This window comes from Argentina anserina, chromosome 3 (assembly GCF_933775445.1).
Source record: "Argentina anserina chromosome 3, drPotAnse1.1, whole genome shotgun sequence".
In the NCBI taxonomy this organism is placed as follows: domain Eukaryota; kingdom Viridiplantae; phylum Streptophyta; class Magnoliopsida; order Rosales; family Rosaceae; genus Argentina; species Argentina anserina.
In genome coordinates, this window is record NC_065874.1 from 17,536,933 (window position 1) to 17,562,484 (window position 25,552).

Genomic DNA, 25,552 nt, shown 5'->3' on the forward strand with positions numbered 1-25,552 from the left:
TTTACACAAACAAAACGCAATATAATAGCTATTTGCTCTTTTCCTGATACAACATGAGACTCATCAACGAAAATAATGAAGAATGCATTACCTATGTCTCTAATTATGATATTGAGAGTTTCAATTGCAGTAGTCTTAACAAAATCATGTTGAATATCTGGTTATGTTATTTGATGATTTCTTGGAGCATTTTTCCCGACAAATTTTTTTATTTCATCAACTTTATTAGAATACCACTTCAAAAGCTCCTTAAATTTCCCTTGATTCTGTGAGTAATCAGATTCATCATGACCATAAAATGACAAATCGTGTCGTGGAAAAAAACGACCATAGTCAACTAATGCATTCAAACGAGTATGATACTTAATCTGATCTTGCTATGTTTGGTTCACCAAAATAGGGTCAACATGTTGTCGTTAATCTAATAAAACTTGACACAATCTTCTTGCATTGTTGTGAGCACTACTAGTCTCTAGGTCTGAGACCGGTTACAAAATACTAATGTTTCTCGGAACCGGAATCAAAAAAGAAAAAATGGTCCGGATTTAGCGCCATCTACTTCCGGAACTGGAATCAGAATCAAATCGCAAATATCGGGTCGGATTCCAGGTTTTTACGGTTCCAAAATTTTACTGTAATATATATTTATCTCCAAGCCTTAAATAATAACCATATAAAATACCAACTTCAAAAATGGAAATACAGAATGTCAACAACCTCTTTAGTATAATTACCTAATGATCAACAATTAACATACTCAATTATTTCAAAAAGAATGGAGATAGAGAGAGAGAGAGAGAGAGAGAGAGCGAGACTGCAAACCTAGACTAATTTGGATTTTAGGGAGTAATAAAATAATAGAGGAAGTCAGGGCGTCAGACAAGCCAAATATGTTTTTTTTAGTTTATATAGTGATTAGTTAGAGTCTAAGAAGTAAATAAAGAAAAGTGGTGAGGGATACGGCGACGAAATATGTTTCTTTTAATTGTGAATACTTAGTTCTAACGGTTCTAAAATTATTTTCAAAAATAGAAACCGGAATCGAATCAAATTGGTTGTTTCGATGCGGTTCCTTTAGGGTTAGTAATTTATTTATTTTGGAATCGAATCAAATCAACCATTTTGGTGCAGTTTTGACGACTCTAAACGGTTCTCGGGTTTAAGTCCAAGACTTACTAATCCTTCCCACATGGTCTTGAACCTTGTCCATTTTCTTCCAATTTTTAAACCTCATACCAGCAAATACATCACCACATGTTTGGTCTCCAATATTTGGTTTGAAAAGATAACAATGCAAACAATAGACAACATCCTTGTCTTTAATATACTCCAACCAACTCCAATATTTCTTGAATCATTTAGTGTCAAAGTTTCAGTTACATCGCCAAATTTTATTTGAGGAAACTTATAATTTTTCGGTTGATACGGACCTTGCAATAAATAATGTCGTCACACGCGATCTCGAACATTAAGATGATAATCTGAAATTTGAGTTCAAAGTCTTGGATCTCCAAGAAGGTCTTATATGTTAAACTCATTGGCTGATTTTTTTTATGTACCAATATCTTTAGATACATTACTTGTTAGATGAGCTTGAGAAGGTGCTGACTGATTTGTCAAGTTTAATTTGTCAGGATGATATTCTAAAGTTTCGTCATTGGATGTAACTCTGATCTTAGGAGATTCAAAAGGTGTTAACTGATTTGCTGTTTTTTTGTTATTAAATTTCTCAAATAAAACATTCATAACTTAAAATCTGTCAAGTATGTTTGAACTTGTTGGTAGTAGAGAAGAATATGAGAAGGAGAAGATAAAAGAAAATTTAGTCATATATATAGTGGAAAAAAATGAGCACCATTAAATCATAGTTTGATTAGGAAAATATATTTAAATCTTTAAGGATATTTTTTTTACCCACGTTTGAACAAAAGAGAAATATCAAACAATAATTATTAGTATGTAGTGACATATAATGACGTAATAAGAAAAAATGGTCTGGCTCCCTGTCCCAAATGGACAAGAATGCAATCTCATACTTTAATTATTTTAGAAAAAACTTATTGTTTTGATGACAGAGGGGTAAGTTGTTGTATCAAAGTAGACTATATCTAAATTTGACCAACCAATCACAACAAAGTTGCAAATTTCATAAGGGTCAATTGACCATTCTTGCCCCCACGTAGCTACATCTATGGCAACAACTAATTATTCAATTTCCTAACAACACAGCCAGAGACAGAGCCAAGAATTCAAAACAAACTGGGCTAAATTTCATTCTATAAAAATTTAGAAATATATGAATTAATCTCTTTAAAGTTTCCGTCTCCAAAAACTCCTTTTGTTCATAAATCAAATTAGTATTATTTGTAAACTCTAATTTAATTGGTAACCTCATATCCAAATTTAAAAAACATTCAAGTTGTAATTCCACCATCAAAATTCTAAAATAATATAATTTAAGAGAAAAACAAAATACATCTTGAAAATTTTTCGTTGACAATTGATATCAGGGTAGCCGACTTAATTGTTTAGAAATTGATAGTCCTTGTAGATGAAAACGAAAATAGAAATGTCTCTAACCTTTACCAATGATTATGAAAATTTTTTATCTTTGTTTTTTAGTGGGGTTGTAGGTGTTCTTAACGTAATCAAATAAATCAATTAAGCTTCCCGACATGAAAAATGTTTGGGCTAGAATACATAGGCTGGGTAGTATATTTAGTAAAATTAAACTTGTATAGATATGAATGAAGTTATAGAGACTTGTATTGAAATTAAACTTGTGTTGAAATTATAGAGACCCTAAGCTAGTTTTTAGTTTTAGAGGAATGAAGTTATTTTTTAATTTTAAATACAATCGAAATTCAACGCATTTTCCCCAAAGAGATGAGCTAATTTAATAAATAAGAAATACGTGCATTATTATTGCACACATTATATATAAAATAGATCAACATTAATTCTATTACAGCTTTACAATTAAACATCGATTTTTAAGCTTGAGATTTAGGGAACTAGCTTAAATGAACTCTTTTATATTTACAATTATGTACGTAGTTTCTAACTAAATTGTTGAAGCTTTAGCTATGAATTCCCATTTGAGCTCTACATGGAGATGTCATGATATTGATTTGAAAGAGCTACAGTCACCATGTCTCCCCTCCGTCATAAAACCTTGATTTCACACATTTGTATTCTCAAGAATTGAGAGCGAAGAAAAGCAATTCACTAAACACTATTTATCTCACCTCAAATGTACTATGTAATTAAGTTGTCCTTCTACAAATTCAATTTCCTTATTTTTCTGCAGATTTCTTTGTCTCATTTTATGTAGTCATATTGTCTCAATTATTCTTTGTTGTTAGCTTATTTGTTACTTTGTTTGGATTATAATTTTTATTTTTATTTTTGTGCTTCTGTGTTAAGATGAATGCTCAAAGATCCACGATTGCTTGAACAAATTTTTTCTTCTTTCACAATTACATTAAACCTCAACAAATAAAAAAGTCAAATAACATGAAAACTTCCCACAACTTGTGAACCATGAAATCACTGCTATTTTTCAAAAGCTCGAATGAAGGTTTATGTTATTTTTATATTATTCTGCTTGTTGTGAATTTTTTTAACCTGGTAATACTGTTTTTTTCTTTCTCTCTTGCTAGTTTTCGTCTGTGTCCGGCTTGATTAACGGTTATATACCAAGTGATTGCTTAAATGTTATCTCATATCCAAAAGTTAGACAAATTGTTATCTCTGCTTCTGCTTGTCAAGAGTTGTTTATATTTGGTAAAAATTTGTCTTCTTTTGCAGAGCATAGATGAATCAAGTCGATCATTCAATACAATTAGATTATAGAGTTCAGCCAAACATAGTATAAAAAGAAATTTTTTGCAAGTACGGAATGACCAAAATCAAAGATTTAGTTTTGCATAATCCAGAGTATCGACCCACATTTTTTTTTTCCAAATTTGTGACAAGAATGTGAGCTTTTGCACAACAAATTAATTGGAATTGTTAACAAGAATGTGCTCACCATCATTTGTTATTGAAGTAATAGTGATAGTAAGATAATCATCTTCATGGAAAAAGTGGCCAAGTCCCTTAACCAATGGTGTACCGGAAATGAATAATATTAATCTCCCTTGTGATGGTCTTGCTAAAGCCATGAGGTATGATATTTTCAGTTGGAGATATGTAAAACTCTTTATTGTTTCATTGTTTTAAGATACGAAACTTATTAGGTTTCTATTTGTAGAGGATTTCTAGCATGTATTATTCATACAAAGAAATCAGGAGGGCATGCACTGATCAACCTGGATGATAAGTTTTGTGTGGATGTTGTGCTGAAAGTTTTCATGCTCACAAGAACTTGTAGATTTGTTCTAGTTGTTCAATTTATACGATTGAGAAGCTGCTTGGAACTGACATCCCAAAGAATTTATATGCTTCTTCAAAGTTTTAGAGCTCCATTATATGGAGGATCAATAAGGTTTTAGTTAACTTTTTATTTAAATTTAATTATGAGTAAATATTAATGACTAACTAATTTCTATGTTCATCAACTTCCTAAACATCCATCATTATATAATGTGGATGATTTTTATTCAATAAAAAAACTGTTTAGATATAAATATTGAAACAAATAACAATTCTCATTTTATTGTCTAGACCTAAGTGCACGGACACGGAAAAAAGTGCCAAAGGAAAAAAGAAAGATGATGTGAGTGAATCCATGGTTTAAACTTTACTAGCTATATCTGAGAGTAATAAAGTTTCCAATGAGATTCTTAAAAAAAAAGAGAAGAGAATCATCATGCCGAAAGTGAAAGAATAATGACTTTTAAAGAGGTAAAAGAGGATGCAAGGATAATGAAATGCAAACTTATGATTGTTCTCTGGATTTAAAATAGTATTTCAAATATTGGAAGAGAAAGATAAGAAGGAAAACCGATGTTAATACAAATGCGGATTGTTATATGCCTCCTTTTTAGGAACAACAATCGCCACAATAGAGTGTTATCTTTTAATTGTATTTTTCTTAAATTGTTACGTTGATTCTATTTTGCATTATTCTATTTAATGAAATAAATGCACTGATTATTATGACTAATAATAGTGAAGTAATTTTCTTTTATTTAAATAAAACAACAAAGCATACATACAACATTATTGAAGTTTAATAACCGGTACATACACACATTGTTAATATGAATCACCAAATCATCTGATAACGCCTTATGAAGATAGGCAAAACGTAATTGGAAATTAGCATCTAAGAATGCAGGTAAGATTTCTCCCACCCTCAAAATCGGTTCATGGTGGATAACGTTATATTTCTCATCCACCGGTTATTCATAGACGTTTCCCAGTAACAGATGCAAGCTATCTTCTTCATAAGGCCCCTTAAATTCTTCATCGACAAAGTCATCTTCAACCAATGTAATGGCTTGAGCATGTTTGACTGAATCTACATGATGTGTTCTTCATCTTCTTTATCTTCTTTATCTTCTTCATCTCTCACTCTCAAATAATTTATTATATGATCCATGAGAAAAGTGAGAAGTGAAATAGATGAAAATATCTGAATCTAGAGAGTGGAGATGAGCTAGATGAATGTGTGAATATAGAATGAGTTTGAAGTTTATCTAATGACGTTTTTAGGAGACATTGTTATCGTCTACACACGTGGCATGTCGTGATTGGTTTCAAATCCAATTTGAAAATCGTCTCAATTATTTTGAAAGATAATGATATTTGAAGAAGACATGTATCGTATGTTCATTGGTATAACCTTATTGAAAATTTTAGATATTTATGAAAGATAACGATATTGATATGAACTCATATATTTCCAACATTGGCCTTTGATGTCTTGAAAATAATTCAAGCTTAATATACACACACATGTGAGCTATATAATGATTATTGAATATATGTAAAATTATATATATATATATATATATATTGTGTATAAATATATTATTAATGAATACAATAATAAAGTAAAAGACAATAATTATTTATTCATAAATAATTTAAAAAGTTGAATAGTAATTGGTTCTCATATTGGTCTCATTGTTGTATCATCAATCCAAAGAATAATGACTTATTTGAATGAATAGTGTATTAACCCGGATTGAGGATTAGTCTAACCCACCCAAAATGGGTGTATTTCCTCTCAGCAATGTTTCAAGCTTTGTTATTGTAATGGATTAGTTCAGTGGTTAATCACATTGCATTGATAAGTAAATTAACAAAAAAATATCGTGCATAGATATCTTGAATAGTTTTCCCAAGATTTGAAGATAAAATGCTTTTGTTCCCATTATGTTCCTTTTCTATTTTTTTTGGGGGGGGGGAAGGATGCGAGCTAAGCGCTTGTCTCTGTTATTTAATTTAATATAGAAGTATTTTTCTCCAGAGGGGACATAAACCTCATACTCTGTGCTATAAGATTAACATGACTAATATCCTTGTAGAGAGCATCCTGAATAATATGAGTCTCCTCAAATCAAACATCATCAAGAAAACTAACACTCGCTAGGTGAGCTAATATGTGAGCACCTCCTTTGTCTCTCTAAATATGTGTCACATATTGACGAATTGAAAAGTTTGCATGTATCCTCTACAATCCTCTAACACCCTCCTCACATCAAATAAACTAGCTTCTACTCTACGTAAAGCTGTAATAAGAGGATAGAGTCACTCTCAATGTCAATATAAGTCCAACCCCAGTGAACACCAAGCCATAACCTAGCCCTATAAGCTTCCATTTCCATGCATAAAGCTGAGTTGCCTTGTGAGAAGGGTCTAGTAACTACTGCAATTCCCACACCTTCTTAATTACGAGCAATGATGCCAATACCGCCACACCCCACACTTGAGCTAAATGCCCCATCAATATTAATTTTGAGACGACCACTCGGGGGACATTCCCTTTTTGTGGGGAACTCTCTTACGCTTGACAACAACTTTCGAATGATACTTCTGGTACTCCGAAAGATACCTATGCGCCCATTGTGCCGTAAACACTGGATCTCAAACCCTATATTGTCATATAATTTTATTCCTTACAGACCAAATTGACCAAAGCGACAAAAAAATAAATCTCGTGTACCTAAGTCAACGACGTCCAAAATGTCCCAACACCAATCCACCATCCACCATACTAGCAGCCGGAGTAGAGAGGGCCATACTTCCACTCATAGATGTTGTCCAGAACCCATGCATAGTCATGCATTCTTTAAATAAATGCAAGCTCGTCTCTGGTAGATCACCACACATCAAACAATTAACATCATCTATCTCCACTCTCTTTGCATTGAGAGCAGTACGTGTAGGAAAGCAATTCTTCAACACTTTCCACATGAAAACCTTCACTTTGGCTGGGACATTAGAACTCCACACCTTCTTTTTTTTCTAATAGTTACCCAACACACCACCCACCATCAAGCTAGAAGAAGAGGCCACCGTACCAATCTTTTGAGATTATTGGAAGACATAATACCTACTATTAACATTGTACACTCCTCTACAATCGAAATGACACACTAGACGATCAATAGAGAGACTAAATCATAGAGGAATGCGGACTATGGCCTCCACCTCCGAGGGTGAGAATTTCTCAATTTAAAGATCATACAACCATGTTCTATCATCAGGATCAATTAAGTCTTCTACTACAAGATCTTCAAAACCCTTAATTGGAGTAGAGAAAGGTTGAAAGGTATATGCAAAGGGAATCCATTTATCATACCATACAAAAATATCATTAGCTCTACCCACTTGAAATTTGATACCATTCTCTAAGACCTCTCTACCTGCCTATATATTCCGCCAGGTCTATGAAGCCCCAACCTTCACTTCATCCTTCCTAAAACTCGTCAAGGGGAACTACCGAGCCTTTAGGACTTGGGCAAGGAGAGCCTATGTCCTCTATAACAATCGCCAACATTGCTTCGCAAGAAGCGCAAGGTTGAAAACATGCAAGCCCCCATCTTTCTTTGAAAGACACAATTTTTCCCAAGCCCAATGAATCTTGCTCTTATTCTCTTTATCTCCCCACCATAACTGAGTCATAAGCCTATGCATCTTGCGACACAAATGAAGAGGAAGCTCAAAAAAATTCATGACGTACGAAGGAATAGACTGAACCACTGCCTTAATCAAAATCTCTTTCCCGACATTACTTAGCAACTTTTCTTCCTAACCCTCTCCACAAGATACCCAAAAGCTTCTTTCTTAGAGTAGTTCACCTCAATCAGAACACCGAGATACTTGTCATGCTTATCAACACGCCTTACACCGGACACACTAGCAAATCCCTCTTGCTCAAGAAGATTAACATTCTTACTAAATGGAGCCTTTTTGCAAATTAACTTGCTGCCCCGACTTCAACTCATAATAATAAATCACAGCCTTTAAGCTACCTACCTCTTCATTTTCCTCCAGGAAAAAAATAAAAGAGTTATCCGCCAAGAAAATGTGAGTAATACACGGAGCACTAGTACAAATTTCTACACTCCTCAAACCACCACCCATCTCAGCCCCCGAAATCAACCTAGAAAAGGCCTCCACACAAAACAAGAACATATATGGAGATATAGAATCGCCTTGTCTAAGACCTCTTCCTAGCCGAATATTCCCTCAAGGGACACCATTTAATAAGGACTAATAAATAGTACACATAGCCCATCACCCACTTTATCCACTACACATCAAACCCTATTTTCTTCATCACTGCCTCCAAGAAGGACCATTCAACCTTATCATACGCTTTAGCCATATCCAACTTTAGCGCACAATAACCCTTCTTAACACTCCGCCTTCGTTTCATAAAATGAGCAATAAAAACACCAACAAAGAGTTATTGGAAATAAGCCTACCTGACACAAAAGCTCCATGTTAAGGAGATATAATTGAATCCATGAGAGGCTTAACACAATTAGCAAGCACCTTCGACCCAAGCTTATAAAGAACATTGCACATGGAGATACGACAAAGTTGACTCATATGCTGCACTACATCAACTTTAGGAATCAATCTAACAAAAGTCTTGTTGATTAATCTTAACTTATTTCTCGACACAAGGAAACAACGAATCACCTTTACCACATCTTCCCCAACAACCTCCCAAAAGGACTGATAGAAACACAGAGAAAATCTGTCTGGTCATGTTGACTTTGCAAGTTGCATTTGATGAAGAACACACATAACTTCCTCATTAGAAACCTCCTATAAGAGTTGTCTATTAGCTTCATCAGAAATCAACGTGGGGACATCAATTATAATGCTATCAAAACCAGAGGGTTGAGAGATAACAACATGTGATATATATATGTGTATTCAATAAATTGGGATGTGTCAATCAAACGTCTCTTATAGAGAAATACCATTAGATTAATTAATAAGGCCTCATTTTTGTTTTGTTAAATATTATTTAGTGCTTGTAATTAAACATCCAAAACGGAAGGAGGGGCGAAAAATATGGATCAATGAGCATGATTCTTTGAATGCGAACTTATAGCATAACCTATGTTATGGTCTTCTTGCCATACTCAAGATATCTATTATACAGATGAAATTAGGATGATAAACATAACAATTTTGATTTATGAATAAGAGCCTATGTTTTGAGATACATACGCTCGATCTTCAGTTTTATCAGATATGGTAATCAGTCATTCTGAGCATTCTTAAGTCGTCTTTCTTAATCTCAAATGTTTTATTAATCTTGATTCAATTGGATTCTTGTTCAATTTCTGCATATTCATTTTGTCATACTGCTTAGTCGACAAGGAAAGGTGAGGCTCACCAAATGGTTTTCAACTTACTCACAAAAGGAACGATCTAAGGTACCTTCAAAATCACTCTAGTTAATAATCTTTATATTTTTTGTGTGTGCATACACACGTTTGTTCTTTTGACATGGCTGCTTGATCTATATATAAATGTTTCTTCTAAAAACAGGGACTATAATGATCAATCCCCACTTTTACCGCAATGTCATTTTTGAAGACATTTTATCAAACATGTTGTATATAGTAATCTTAAAACTCTAAGCAACAATGAAGGATAACTGTATATCCCCTCTTTTTGATAGTTATTAGCTTTTCGAAAGTTTCTATATTAGATCGTTTTATTTGGGTATATATAACAAAACAATATATTGGATCAAACATGTCAACTCTTGGTGGCTGGTATTTCATTGCTTGAAAACTTTTGAAATCAATTAATTGATAACACTAGTTATTCTACATCTAAGTTACATCCATCTATATATGCTTCTTAAATCTTTATGAGAGAGCAATTTGCATATCCTTGAAAATTTTGAAGAGCTAATCCAACTAATGTATTTCCTAGATGTACATACATTGCTTAGAAAGAAGTACTTGCTTTCTCAATGTCCCCTCGAGATGATTGTCAGCCTAAGAGGTTACACAACACCTTCAACCTATGGGTACTAGTGTAGTGTGGTGTAGATTTTCAAGTTTTTTCCTTGTTATTGTCAATTGTTCTAATTATAAACTCTTGTAAAAAACAAAAAGGTAATGCGTGAACTGAACGGAATAATACTCAATCGAGGACCCAAGCTATGCAACTTTATAGAGTGGAGAGGACTCAAAGTTGTCTATAAAAGGTGTTGCGCCTATATATTGTTGACCTCATTTTGAACTTTAACATTCTTGCTAAATTTAGTTGCTACTGTGTTGTTGCTTACTTCGTTTCACTTACCTCGTTTATCTGGTTTGTAATGCATTGAAAATACACTTGATCAGATACGCCAGCTTGTATTTCTGCATGTGTATTGACCAAGATGACAATGAACTGGAGATACTTCAACTAATTCACCACTATGTTGAGATACTCGATCGTTACTTTGGCTGTGTACGTGGATAAGTTTTCTTAATTAGATTTTCAAGCCTTTAAACAATTAAAAGGGAGCTATATATGCTTTTGTTAGAATTGATAATTGTGATATATTTTGATCTTTAATGGGTCCTGGTATAACAATTAGGTTTGTGAGCTGGATTTGATATTTCACTTCCATAAGGTATTCTTTTTTCTTTGTGCATCTTCATATATCTCTATTATCTAGTCTCTTATTTAGTTTTAAAAAAAGAAATAATTACTTCAAACTTATTGTAGGCTTACTATATATTGGATGAACTTCTACTTGCTGGCGAGCTTCAAGAGTCAAGCAAAAGAGTAGTAGGACGAATGGTAGCTATCCACGTAAGTATAGTCTTTTTTTGTTTTTTTTTACATTTTCTTTGCTCGAAGTTATATATTAAATGTACATAAAGATAATCATATGGTCTAAATCATGAAATTAAAGAAATAGAGCTATATTATGCCTGAGATATAGTTGTCATTTATTTACTTCCAACATATTATATTAAGTTTGAAAACCCTCAAATAATATATGACATAGATACATTGTTTTGATGGTTGGGTATACACATACAACTGTTTAGTTTCGATATAACCATAAAGATATAACAAAAAAGCTTAAATGAATCCAGGATCGATTTGTGGAGGCTGCTAAAGAGGAAGCTAGTTCAATTGGCAATATAATCTCACAAGTCACCAAGTAGAAACTTCATATCTCAAGGAGTGCTACATTTATTTGACTATTGCTTTTTACTAAAACCTTTTTCATCCTCCATCATTATTATATTTACCAATTGAATGGTTATTTTACCTTTTGAGTAATTAATGTACACCAAAGTAAACATTTGAGGTGTACATAGAGCTTTCTACTATGTATGGTTCGAAAGATAAACTAGACTTTTTTTTCTAAAGAATTATGAGTGATTGAATTTTTTAATGGAATGGTATAATATCATAAATCCCAAACACTGATTTTATTTTACTTTTTATGAAAGAAAGAAATCTATTAGATAGAGAATCCCCCATGGCATCCTGAGTTTACAATGTCAAAGAGCAAAGCTCTTGACGCCTCTCTTGGTACTTTCTCAACCCATTGATTCGAGGAGGAACATCCAATATTAGTCATAGCATCCACAACAAAATTTGTCTTTCTAAAGACATGCTTAAAGCTAATACAGCTGAATTTACGTAGCTAATGATCAGATACCATGAATAATTATCTGAATCCTCCAAGGAGGTTGAACAAAGCCATTAATAGAGTCAATAACCATATCAAAGTCTCCCTCCAATTTAATAGCATGGAAACCCTTATGAGCAGCCGCCTCCAGGCCATCTCTAAGCACTCAAGCTTTTGTAATCAAGGTAAAAGTGTTGCCAAAATTTATAGCAGCATCAACAATAGGTATCCTTCTTAATTTTGGATAATAAAACCTCCAGCAGCAGAGTTACATTGTATCCAACCATGAAAATTAATTTTAATATCTTCCTAGCAGAAGCATTCCACACAATAGTTGAAGGTTAGGTTGAGACTTGAGAGATTGGTGCCCCTTCAGATTTGTTGTCTAAGATAATAGCTGCATGTATGCTAATAGATAAATGATTAGGGGTAGAACCCCTGAAGATAAGATCATTTCTAGCCTTTCAAATAAGCCAGCAAATTGTGATAATTTTTTCAAAAAGTTTATTATCATAAGTGTTGGTTGCATCACGTAAGATTATTATATATGTTTATGTGTGAAGTTACTTATTTCCAAGATTAGGAGGTCAAGTTTTAGTATAAAAGAAAAAATTAAGAGTATCGTGCCCAAAAGATTGAGTAACTCCATCGTAACTAGATTACCGCGAATACAACCTAGAAAACACATGTAAGTCTACATTTTTACACTTTAGTGATGTAAGCCCTTTGGAAACAAACACCACCAAATGGTAATATTTACAATTGAGGGTAGTGAGACGGTTGTTGAATTTATTTTGACTAAACTAAAATATAATAAAAATAAGGCAACTAAACTAACAAGTGTAGAGAGTAGATCAGTGACAAGAGTAAAGACTTAGGCATAACACATACCCTTACTCATGCACAAATGTAACTCATAATTGATTGAAATATGTTTGACAAATTTCCCCTAGTGCTTTGGTGAAACTACCAAGAAACCAACTAATCATACAATTTAACAAAGTCTTTTGGGGCCAAGTTAAACCACACAACCTTAGTCATAATTATATTTCCTTATAATACAAGTAGGCTATGTACGACAAACATAATACCCCCTTAGAGTAATTACACTCATGACACAAGCATTAAGTTCAAAGTAAAAAATCTAAGCAACTTAATATTTCCCGTAAGAAACACTAAGCCACCAGCTAAGGGCTACTCATGCTACAGATTTAAGAAATTGTCAATTTCAAATTTCTGGTTCATTAGTTTAGTTAACATATTTTCAAGGTGACAAAGCTAGCTAACACATTTAGTAGCATTAAGTATAGAATCTAATAGATTCAAACATGCATCAACTAGAAATTAAATAGAAAATTACGTTGTTGCACATAAGTGTAGGTGAGACTAGCCTAGCCTCAACTCCACTACTCACAATACATAGATAAATACATAAAATCCATAATAAAGTAAGACATCATGAAAGCAAGATATGTGAAAAATAACCACAATACCCATGAGCTTCCTATATGTAAACTAAGAGGATGTGAAACATCAAAAAATAATATTTTCGGTTTCTCAAACCGAAAACACTATACAAATCTACATACACAAAAAAAAAAGATTAAGAACAAGGCTTCATGAATTTATCCACAATTGTAATTGATCAAGAGGTGTAGAATCTTAGGTTTTGGTTATCAACTCAAGATGCTATACCTCTCTCTACACAAGGGTTACACTAAGCTACATGAAAGATGAAGAACTATGATAAATGAAGAATATGGAGAGCGGAAGAGTTGAAAGTTTGGGATAAGAGAGTTTTTAGAGTTGCCATCCAAAATAAGAGATGAGTGTATAATAGGCCTAGAGTGAAGAATCGGGGGTGAGATGCAAAGAAATGAAGGATTAGATGTGATGGACAAATGTGGAAGCACACATAGTGGATCTAGTCTCATAACATGACCAAAAACCCTATATATATTTTGGTGGAGAAGGAAAAGAAAGAGTATGAGAGTAATTGGCTAAGGACAAAACCTAGATATGATCCCCTCACTTGTCTTCATCTAATTTGAATTTAAATCCACAATTTATGATTTACCAATGCATATTTGACTTGTTGACTTCAACCACCTTGCTATCACCTGACTTTGACCACCGTTGATCGGTGTTGACAGTTAATTTTGTCTTGTAATGACTTTTCTGCTTTTGCTCATTTGGTTCCGATTTTTCGCTCAATTCCGGAATATGCGCTAAATCCACTCATTTTGACATGTTTCTGATCATTTCTTCATTTTTCTAGCATGAATAGGAAACATAATAAAAAATAGATAAATATATAAAAAGATAAAACAAAAGAATACAAATAAGCAAGAATTACTAGGTTAATATTGACCTAACAATAATGTTTTCCAAAGTTCTGATCAGATCATCTTGATCAAATGAGCTAGTAGGTACTTTTGAGGCATCCCAAACATGTTTAACAAAGGAACACGCATAGAACAAGTGGTTAGCAGTCTCATTGTCTTCATAACACTGGTACTTTGTTGCTAAAGTAAATACATAACTATTCGAACTATCGTACAATTCCACTATTGTTTTCAAATGCGGAAAGATAAATACAAGGCAATCCCAAGTGAGTTTAGATTTTTCTTTCGATGATACAAAGAAAACATGAAAGAAGTGGTAGGTAGATGGTTCGTTAATGGTGAACTTGTAAGTAAGAGGCACAATTACACAGTCTAAAATGAAAGAACAATGCAAAAATTCAGTCATATAGAGACCTAAAATCATTATAGTCGAGAGATATACCATCATTTTAGTCGAGTCATGCCAAATGATAATTTTTAATGAGACAAGTTTTATAGATTGATAGAAAAATAGCCAAACCATCAAATTTACAACCGGTGGCATTGCCGGACTGACAATAGTGGATCTCATGTCTTGTGCGTGGTGGTGGTCATGGAGAATACTTCGTCGAAGTGCTAAAGGTGTGGGGGAGGATTTGTCAAGGCTGTGATGTGTAGTTTTATCAGAAAGACATATCAGATGATGCCAGAGTTGGAGGAGCCTTCTAGTTGCAACGTAATCCTAACAAGGATACCAAGGAGTTCGATGGCTAGATCGAATAGATGAGTTCTGGTACGTTTTTTGTTGCTTGGTTCTGATCTGGGTTTTGTGATTATCCAAAGCAGGATTGGAGGGATCAGTGATGAGGACATGGCCCGACTGGTGGGAAGGTGGAACGATGACGGGTGTGGTGGAAATCTGACAGCGGATTCGCGACTAGCAGAGGTTGGCTACATCACTTTAATCGCTGCCTCATGGTTCTTGGGCCGGGGCACTCTCTTTGGGACAATTTTATATACTTTGTTAATTATTTTCATGGTTTGTTATAACTCCCCGTATCCTTGAAATACATTCCTTAATTTAAGAACTTTAGGCATTAGTATTTTATTTTGATGTATCGTTAGATTAGCATTTCACTTTTATTTCTTACCTTAGTGTCAACAAAGATTGACTTTTATTCATCGACGTTCCGAGAAACTTTCCTTCATTAAAGATAGAGATTACCGAGTTCGTAGACATGTGACACACCTAGTTTTGGTATCATATGTGAAAGTTATGGTCTACCAAATTTTAAGTGTCGAAATTGGATTAAAGCTTTCGCACGGGCAAGAATGTATTTTCACAATGGGTACCTAATCTTTCTAATTTCTTTCTTCTTCTTTCTTCTTTGGTCAGAAGTCCCTTCTCCAGCCACCACTAGAGATTGCCACCACCATCATTGGATTCCCTGTCTAAAACTGAGCCTAGTCTTATAAGCATCAGATGCATGCAATAGCCTCTGCTACCTTCACCTTCACCAGCCGATCCACCACTGAGAGGTCTCCTCTTCCCGGTGATTCCTTGATACTACATCGTTGTCGCACAACTTCGAAGATGAAGAGGAGTGAAACCCAGAAGCTGGAGCATCCACCGAGGCCGAGAGGTCACACCAGGCGATGATAGAGCTCCGAGCTCTCAATTCTTCGATCTTCATCTTCTAACAACAATCGGGCCTTGCCATCACCAAATTCGGAGTCAGCACCTCTTGTTTATCAAAACCCCTACTCTTAACCTCTATTTCATGGCAGCTCTGTCGTGAGCGGCTGCTAGGTTTCCAAGAACGAATCCGAAAAGGTAATTCTTGCATCTTCTCTCATTTTGGAGCCTCTGTTTTATATTGGATTGAGTTCTAATACAATATTTTGAATTTCTAGATAAATTGTGAGGATTTTGTTTATGAGTTTAGAGAACCTGAGAAAGCTAGAAGAGTTTTGGAATCTGGAATGTTGTGTTCTGGTGAGGCAGGAGTTGCAGAGCTACTTTACATAAAATATGGATTAAGGTAAGGACAATAACGAAGGAATACGTAATCAATTAAGGGTTGACGTTGATATTTTGAATATCGGTTAGGTATTAGATAAGTTGTGGTGTTAAGCATCAAACAAGGAGAACCGATCACCATGAGTGCACATGTGTATGACCAGTTATTCCCTTCTCCCGCTCTGCTCTCAACATGATTGCATGACCAGTTGTTCGCCACACTGTCTATTTTGATTCAATCATTGTATGTGCATGACCAGTTTTAGTTTTGGGTACAAGTTTGATAATACTTTGAGTTTCCAAGTTATTTTTAGTGATCTTGTTTCCAAAAAGTATCACATATATCCTCAGCCTTGTCTTTCTAATGATAGTTTCTATTCATATTTTCGCTATGAGTTTACTAAATAATACAATTCTTGAAGACTTGAAGTATTTCACATGTTTTATAACTCAACGATATATCTTCCCTAGTAAAGTTTCATTACATGCAGACAAAAAAGTTTACGAAAGAGAAATGATTTTAAGAAAATTAAGACTTGTGAAAAGCAGTTTTATTATTAACTTATTTTTGTCATCTCACTGAGTTTATCTCACGTTTTCTATGTTTTCTTAGGGTTTTTTGGTTTTCTATTTTGCATTGTCATTGCGTTTATCTCACGCATTGTCAATAGATGGTGGTCTTGTCGACAACATATTGAGAAAACGGTCTTACTTGTTTTTTTGTTCTCTATAAGATTTAGTTTTCCTGTATGTTACTATTGTAACGTAAATTGAGTTGCCCAGATGTCTGCTATGTTAACATTTGCTAATTGGTGCATGTTTGAATACATTGGATTAATGGACTCTCTATGTCTTCCTCTCATTACTAATTATTCAGGATTTAGAGTTTACGTCTCCCATTGTATAATACAATAGGCAGCCACCTAGTCCGTTTTTAATAAAGACTTCGGGCAGCCGCATCCGCGCTTAGCTAGAAAGAAAATATATGTACACATAATATCCTTTACTAGATTCCCAAACCTAAACCGGCCGACCGGGATGAAGTAGTAAGCCCGCTAAGCCGGGCTGAAAATCTTTGCCGCCCCTCCAAAACCAACTGCAAAAGCAAAATAGCAAAGCAGAGCGTCTTAGAGAGCGAGGATGAAGCGGTTGAGCTTGGATCAGGTGCTCAAGGACAACAACACTCGCGACCCCAACTCCATTTCCTCTCTCGTCCTCACTCACCGCGCTCTCTCCGATGTACGACTCGTCGTCTTTCTCTATGTCTCCCTCTTCCCCTATTCTCTCTATTCTGACCTATATAGTTCTTGAACTTTGGGTATCACCAATGGCTAGGTTTCGTGTTTGAGCGAGCTCAAGAACTTGGAGCGGCTCGATCTCAGCTCCAACACCCTCACTTCACTCGAGGTAACTCGCTTGCCTCATCGTTGTTTCTGTTTGTGTAATTTGTGCGGGCTGTGAACTTGAATCTGTGCTGAATTCAGGGGTTGAAGTCATGCGTCAATTTGAAGTGGCTATCTGTATCTCAGAATAAGCTGGAAAGCCTCAAAGGAATTGAAGGACTTTCTAAGCTCACCGTAAGTAGTACTATACATTTCCTCTTTGTTCTTTGAGTTATCTTTATGCGTAGATGGATGTACAAGCACTGATGAGGGAGCAATGCAGCTAGTAAGTATACTAGATTCTATTTTGCGTAGACTAGTGAGTATCCAGGGCCCTAGTTCTCATGGGTCTTTACTTCAGAAGTATATCTTTTTAAGGATTACACTTGTATTGTTATTGTACTCGATATGTTTTTGAATGGAAGGCTCGTGAGTGCTGTGGCTGCGGAAGAATTTTAAGAAGGAAATGTGTTCGGTAGGAAAATTGTATGGTATTATACAAGTAGATTGAGAAGGAAAAGAAAATTTCATTTGTGTGCCTTGGAATTGTGCCATAATCCAGCAACCTACTAGGTGCGGTTGTTAAAGTTCATTATAAGCTCAAGATCATCTACATTCTTCCTAATTTACGGAAGTATTAAGTCGTAACTGTCAATAAGGGTTTGTTCAAGAGTGCTTCTTGCGTACTCACTTGAATGTGCCTCCTGAGGAAGCACCTGATATGTACTTCTCCGAGAAGCACTGCAAGTGCCATAGAGGAAACACACCGTTTACCCCTTCCACATTTTATAGAGTTCACTAATGTCTCTTCCGGTGTGGAAATCAAAAGCACTGCGCTAATTAAAGACTTGCAAACACTAACATGCGTGAAGATAGACATGAGAAGTTGTATTGAACAAAGAAGTGTGTGACTATAATCATATCAGTAGATGGTATGTTCAGAAATTTCTGTCTTGATTCTGGAAAAAGATCTAGAGTTTTCCCAGGTGTGGTTTTCATGTCTAGGGAATAAGTAGAGAGATGCCTTCTATACTTAGGACATTATAGTATCGAGTGCTTTTTCCATGTCTTCGAATCAATGCTTTACCGCTTTGTATTATGGGATACCGCGTCTACTGTTTCTATGGATCTGTTAGCAGTTGTATAATTGAGGCTTCTTTTGTGTCCTGGACGTTGTCACCATCCTGAATTGTTATCTTCTCTTAAAAAGAAAGGATCTTAACCAAAATAGTTAACAGCTGTCAGACCCAGTAAAAAAAAAAATTATAAACAACTCCTTGTATCTGCAAATCTTCTATTTTCTGTGAGCAGTATAAGGTGGCACCCTGATAGAAGTGCTTCTTACCATTTAATTTGTCTACTTCCTTGAAACACTGTTTTAGACGGGTTTTAACCTGCACATGCACTTGTATATATTTCTCGTGAGCCATTTGATTATTTATATTCCCTTTTTCCTTATTTAATTACTGTAACTCTAATTCCAAATCTTCCTGAATCTCTGTAAATCAGGTCTTGAATGCAGCCATGAATAAGCTTACAGTGATGGATGAGGTCAAGTCTGTTGTTAGTTTGCGTGCATTAATTTTAAATGGTGAGCTTTTATTTGAACAAGTTAATAGTAATCTATTTGCTTTCCTCTCTTTTTCTTCTTTCAGTGTTTCGTTTGTAAAATGTCATAATGGAAATGAGATACAGTAATGAGCAGTCAACAATTACTGTGGATAATTACACAAAATAAGAAATTAGTATGAGTGAAATTATAAGAGAATCTGCAAAGAGAATACCTAGGTCAGTTTAGAACAGTAAGGCAGATTAGAGGACTCTGATCATAAATTTTCAAGTATTCCCAAACCATTATCTTACAAGTATTTCCACACCAATATCATATTTTTCTGCTTTTAAAAGTGTGCTAAGTTTGCCTCACATTTATATAAAAATATTAGGCATGCATTACAAGTTTCCAGTTCTTGATTCTAGAAAATGCTGTGAGGTATAAATACTCATGATTTAGTGTTTAGTGTTTTCAAACAATTGCTCATTCAATTCCTTAATTTTGTCCTTTTGAATGGAGAAAGGCTGAGATTGGGAATAACATATGTCATGATTCGACGGAAAGATGCACACATAATTCCTACAACCTTAATACTCCTATGCAAAGCTAAAAAGAATCTGAGCTATTTGGTTACATGCCCTTCAAAGGCCTATACATGTATGCTAAAATTAGATCTGAATTTGATCTTCTAGACTGGGGCTGTGTTAAAGTACTAGATGAGTGTTGGTTTTATTTATATGTTTCTGCTGACATTTGAAAAAGTTATACATAAAATTAGTATCAATCAATTGAGGTGTTTGTGGTTGGCTAATATAGTATTGGTTGGCCGGAAATTAGAAAAAGACCCACTTAATCCTGCCTCTTAATATTATGATTATTCTTAGGCTGAAAATCATAGTATATGCCATGTTATACTTGCTGAGAGCTGTTCATTTCTTATGTTTTGTTTATTTATCATAACGATACTTAAAATTGAACCAAATTACTTTTTCGAGATTGATATGAATTTTCGATTCCTTAAAAGGATTCACTTCAAGAAGAGTTGCCAAGTCAGTTAAGTAGAAAGAAATATTATTAGCTAAAATATATATGTTCGTACAGCCCCATTCTGAAGCTGACAATTCAATAAGTACCTTTCAATTTAAGCAATGAGGTTTGTTTTGTTAGGTTCCCATGTTTGGATGTCCACGTCTAACACCCTCTTGCTGGTTGTATCTGTCTAGCTATTGACAATTTAAACCTCTTTTGCACAATGGTTGTATGGGTTGCACAATGGTTGTATGGTCTCTGTCCATTTGAAGTCATTATGCTGAGGTGTGTCTTACCGCATAGCAACTCATGTTGAACTTTTGTGGTTCCAAGTACACTATGCATTAATGTACAATGCGTTATAACTTGATAATTTATAATAACATCTGGCTTCTTATAAGTCTATCACTTATTATTCAGCTTGGTACACACTATTGGATTATTTTCTAGTACTATTGCCTTGAGTTGCAGGGCCCGTGATTATTAAACATGGTATCAAAGCATTGGCCGCAGGAGATCCAGGATTGAAGTCCCTCCAGGGCCCGATACTGTCTGTATGCATAGTCATGGCTCAGCAACTAAAGCAGGCTGATATTTACATCGTTATACATTTCCATATTATTTCCTTATAGCTTATGCTCTTAAGGTCACTTTCATCTAACAACACTAACCACCTCAGCGTGTTGACTTGGTAATATGTTTTAAGTGTCCCTCACAATGATTTCTCGTATCTGTTGACATGGCAATATGTTTTGATAGTCCCTCTCAATGATATCTCGTGTATCTTGACACGGTCAATTCTAGAGATGGAAAATAGAGAAGTATTAAACCCATGACCTCAACCATGTCAGTTAGGCTAGCTAACCAACCAGTCCACGGCTCACCAACAAGCATATGAACATATGATTGTGTGTGCACACATAATCATGTTTTTAAAATTTTTAGGGTTTGAGATATATTTTAGAATTTAACTACAGTGAGTATCATGTTCTCTTCAAAAGTTATGTTGCGTCAACTCTAGTTAGCATGGAGCAGATGGCAAGTTCTTTTGCCTTAAAAACTACTATTACTCAGTGGGTATGTTACGGATACACCAGTAGCTCATGCCCTAGAAATTTGGAATGCTATACTCTTGTTTATTTCACTAGGCTTGGGAAATTCTTTATGGTGCCGATACTACTAAATTGCTGATAATATCTGCCTATCCAGTTTGCATTAGCTCGTGTCATAATTTCTCTATTTCTATTTCCGCTCATATTTGAAGAACTGCTACTAATTGTTATAATTTCTTGGTTTGTAGACAATGAGATTGCTTCAATTTGCAGACTTGATCAGATGAAAGAGTTGAACACTCTGGGTATGATTTCTAAGTCTAATCTATTGTTTCATGAATTATATTATTAGACTATTAATTTCAATTGTGATCCAACTTGTAGTTTTCCTCTTTTTTTTATTGTATTACTATGTTTCTTTGTTTTTCTTTATTAATTTAGTTGAGATTGTTAGTTATTTAGTGCATCCTCAATGATTCTTCTAAACATTAGTATCAACTATGTATGAAAAGTTGTTGTGATTGGCTAAGAAGTCTTCCAGGCTTTTTCCCTTTGAGACTATAGAGAGATAAAGGTTTTTAGGTAGCTATACTATACTGATCCCCAGAGACCATGGTAAAATTTTGTCCACCAAGTACTTGTAATAAAGGGATTCTCTCATAGACCTCACCCTAGTTCCTTTAAGGCCACATCAGGGAGGCAGGAGATTTGCATCCAGGGCCTACAGTCTAGTATGGTTGGGTTGCCAGGAGCTTCAATATATACATTGACCTGATAAAATGAAAGTTTTGCATTTTCTTCATATGTTTTCTTTTATTCTTCACATGTACAGCTTTAGCATTGAAATAAAATAGAGTTTTGATTTGGGAAACATCAATTACTCATAACCTCTTGTATATTGTTTTTACTGTAGTTCTATCTAAAAATCCAATTTGTGAAATTGGTGATTCTCTGATGAATGTCAAATCTATCACAAAGGTAAGCATCTTTCTGGTTGTTGACTGTCTTTGGGTACTTTGACTTGATATCTGCTGAAAGATCTCAAATTTTTCTTTTCTTCCAGCTTTCTCTTTCTCACTGCCAACTTCGGAGTATAGATTCTTCGCTGAAGTCATGTGTTGAACTGAAAGAACTTCGGCTAGCTCACAATGCTATTGAGGTTTGTGCTGATTTATGTGCCTGTTGGAAAACATTCTTTGTAAAATGTAGATTGTATATAGAGCTTCTTTGTCGTAATTCTTCTTTTCTGCTTCGTCATTGCAATTACTCATTTTGCTTCCAAGAGTAGGCTTCCAACTGTTTTCAGTGATGATCACATGTTTATCTTTTCACTTTTATGCTGAAGCTTAGTTTGTTTGTTCGTTATGTGACTACTTTAAATGTAAATATATTTTGTTCAGGGTCTTCCTGCTGAGTTGGCTCAGAATAAGAGACTCCTGAATCTGGATCTGGGGAATAATGTGATCACCAGATGGTCTGAACTCAAGGTTAGAAGCATGAAACTGAACCTTTTAAATTTTTTAATTGGCTTCTTTATTTTTAATAGTCTTCTTAGTTCTTACCAAGGTTGTTTATTATATTCTGACTTTCTGAGGTAGGTGCTTGGTTCCTTGGCCAATCTGAAGAATCTCAGTCTCCAAGGAAACCCTGTTGCAGAAAAGGATAAATTAGCAAAGAAGGTAATAGTCAACATCTTGCTGTTTCCTTTTTGGATCTCTGTCAATTCCAGTTTGTTACACGTTCTCATGAAAACAATATATCTGCAGATTAAAAAGATGTTGCCGAACCTGCGTGTTTTCAATGCAAGACCAATAGATAGATACAACAAGAATGAGAAGGTTGCCCGGGTTGATGCAGTTGATGAAGAACAAAAACATAGAAACGTAAAACATCATGAGTTCAGTGAAACTAAGGATAGTAATCTTGATAGTGCTAAAGAATTGGATATGAAGAGGAAACGGAATATGGAGAAAGCAAATGAGAATGTCTCGGACCAGGAAGTTTTGGTCCGGGGGGATGAAGGGGATAGCATCAAGAAGAAAAGACATCAGGTTGTAAATGAAGATTTTAGTAATCTTAAAGATGCTGCTGATTTGGAGGAATCAAAGGGAAAGAAACTGAAAAAGAAAGGCCATAAAGACGACGACGGCAAGGTTAAAAAGAAACTGGATAAGACAAAGCAACAAAGTGAACTTGATATTATTGACGATGCAGACACTCCATTTTTGGAGCTCTTTTCGGATGACAAAGTGGTCGATGCTGTGGATGATGGAAACCAAAGTAAAGTCAAGGACAAGGCTAGTCAAGACACGAAATTATCAAGCGGCGTAGTAACCATCACTTCAAGTAAAGCCAAGAATCGGAGCACAGGATCCACTTTACCACTATTGCCTGTAGATGAAATTGGAGTTGGCGGTCCATCATCATGGGACGGATGTAATGTAAAATTTTGATTCACATTCATGTCTACAATGAGTTATTGGGTTTGGCTTTTATTCTGTAGCAAATCATAAGTTAAACTTAGATTCCACATTTCTTAAGTTCGGGTGATTTATTTCAAACTCGATGAATGAGTTTTGTTTGATCTCTGTTTGCTGTTGGTTAAGCAATTCTTATTGTGGCCTAACTTCAAGTTGCAAATGCTGCATGGTATTTATTTACCCAGCCTAATTTTGATTCCAATCCTGTGGGTAAACGGCTGAGATTTTGAGTCATCTCCTCACTTTTCATATGTAATCGACAAAAAAAAAAAAAATCTCATCTTCCATATCTATATTTATTTACCCAGCCTAATTCTGATTCCAATCTTGTGGGTAAACGGCCGAGATTTTGAGTCATCTTCTCGCTTTATGTATGTAGTCGACAAAAAAAAAATCTCATCTTCTATATCTATTTATTTCAACTACTATAATTAGAAGCCCTCCTTTGGTATGGTATTAACAACCTCACCAATCTCCGCTACTATAACTAAAAGCTCTATTTTGGTGTCAATAACTTCACCAATTTTTTAAACTCCCTATATTACCCATGAGAGATAAAATTTGACATAAAACAAAACAGATAAAGCATGTGTACTACCATAAAACGCAAACAAAAGTAAGTAACAGAATTATCCAAGAAATAAGGAGGAAATAAAAGGAATAGAATTACAACCCATCGCAAACTGCACGAACTCAACACAAAACTCGGACACTAATGGCAACATGGGAGGTTATTGGGTTTAGAAATTGCCGGAGTACATATAGCATCAAACTTCTAAGAGAAGCATGCATCTAGTATATTGATTTTTTTTTTTCGTTCAGTCTTATAATTGTATTGGATTTGCCAATTTGTGCTATGATGGTAATAAGGATCTGAGCTTCGTGGTTTGGATGGATATGTCAATTGATAGATTTTGGAGTTCTCAACTTCTTTCTTTCGTTATCTTTGAATAGAATCTTGCAGGTATCTCATGAGTGGTATAGTTCCAAATAACCTCTATCATCTACTCCTCAACTAATTAGGGTTTCCAATTGCACATTTTTTTTTCATTAATTAGTTCTCTTGGTTTGTATGCATAATCTCTTTTTTTCTTACGGTTGTTTTGAACTTTTGATCTCAGAAAGATTTATATGTCGTACGATTGTATTTTCCTACAAAATGGGAAAAAAAGTGAAATCCTGATTTCCCTATGAAGTTAGCAGACGCCCATGACCACTTTTCAAGGAAGAAGAAAGGAGTTACGTAAAATTAGTTACAGTACTACAAGTTCCACGTTCCAAAAAAGGAATTCAGAAAGTGGATAATTTAGGATTCAATTACAATGATTCATACGAATCTATTAATGAAATATAAATAAAATAGTTCAAATACAATGCGTTTTTGGAATAGTTATCGGGAGAGAATGAAATAGAAAATTGCATTAACACATCCTATGAGAATTTGATTTCGCACGCGCGAGAGTGCGGCTCTGCACGTGCAGGAAGGTTAATGTTATATTAAATCAACCAAATTTTGTTAACTAAAAGCTACGTGAAGTTACATATACATCATTTCATCATATGCTAATTCGAAAATTCTTTTTATAATGTAGGGGTAAAAAGATAAATAATAAAATCAAAATAGATTAAAATTTTAGATATTA

At 34.6% G+C, this 25,552-nt stretch overlaps 2 protein-coding genes across 2 annotated transcripts; both read left to right on the forward strand.

Moving 5' to 3' along the window:
• Nucleotides 1-9,767: 9,767 nt before the first annotated feature.
• LOC126787191 (AP-1 complex subunit sigma-1-like) lies at nucleotides 9,768-11,597 on the forward strand (the record flags this gene model as incomplete). The annotated part of the gene is made up of 6 exons (XM_050513112.1): nucleotides 9,768-9,854; nucleotides 10,548-10,639; nucleotides 10,779-10,887; nucleotides 11,018-11,053; nucleotides 11,149-11,235; nucleotides 11,526-11,597. Coding segments are annotated over 6 exons (483 nt in total), but the record flags the coding sequence as incomplete, so codon positions are not given.
• A 5,830-nt stretch (nucleotides 11,598-17,427) lies between these two features.
• On the forward strand, nucleotides 17,428-24,038 carry LOC126785904 (uncharacterized). The gene is made up of 11 exons (XM_050511582.1): nucleotides 17,428-17,464; nucleotides 17,495-17,653; nucleotides 17,750-17,821; nucleotides 17,899-17,991; nucleotides 19,306-19,387; nucleotides 21,678-21,734; nucleotides 22,343-22,407; nucleotides 22,493-22,588; nucleotides 22,830-22,916; nucleotides 23,028-23,108; nucleotides 23,196-24,038. Exons 2-11 carry the CDS (start codon nucleotides 17,555-17,557, stop codon nucleotides 23,880-23,882), a joined length of 1,419 nt encoding a protein of 472 aa, XP_050367539.1. The 5' UTR covers nucleotides 17,428-17,464; nucleotides 17,495-17,554; the 3' UTR covers nucleotides 23,883-24,038.
• The last annotated feature ends 1,514 nt before the right edge of the window (nucleotides 24,039-25,552 follow it).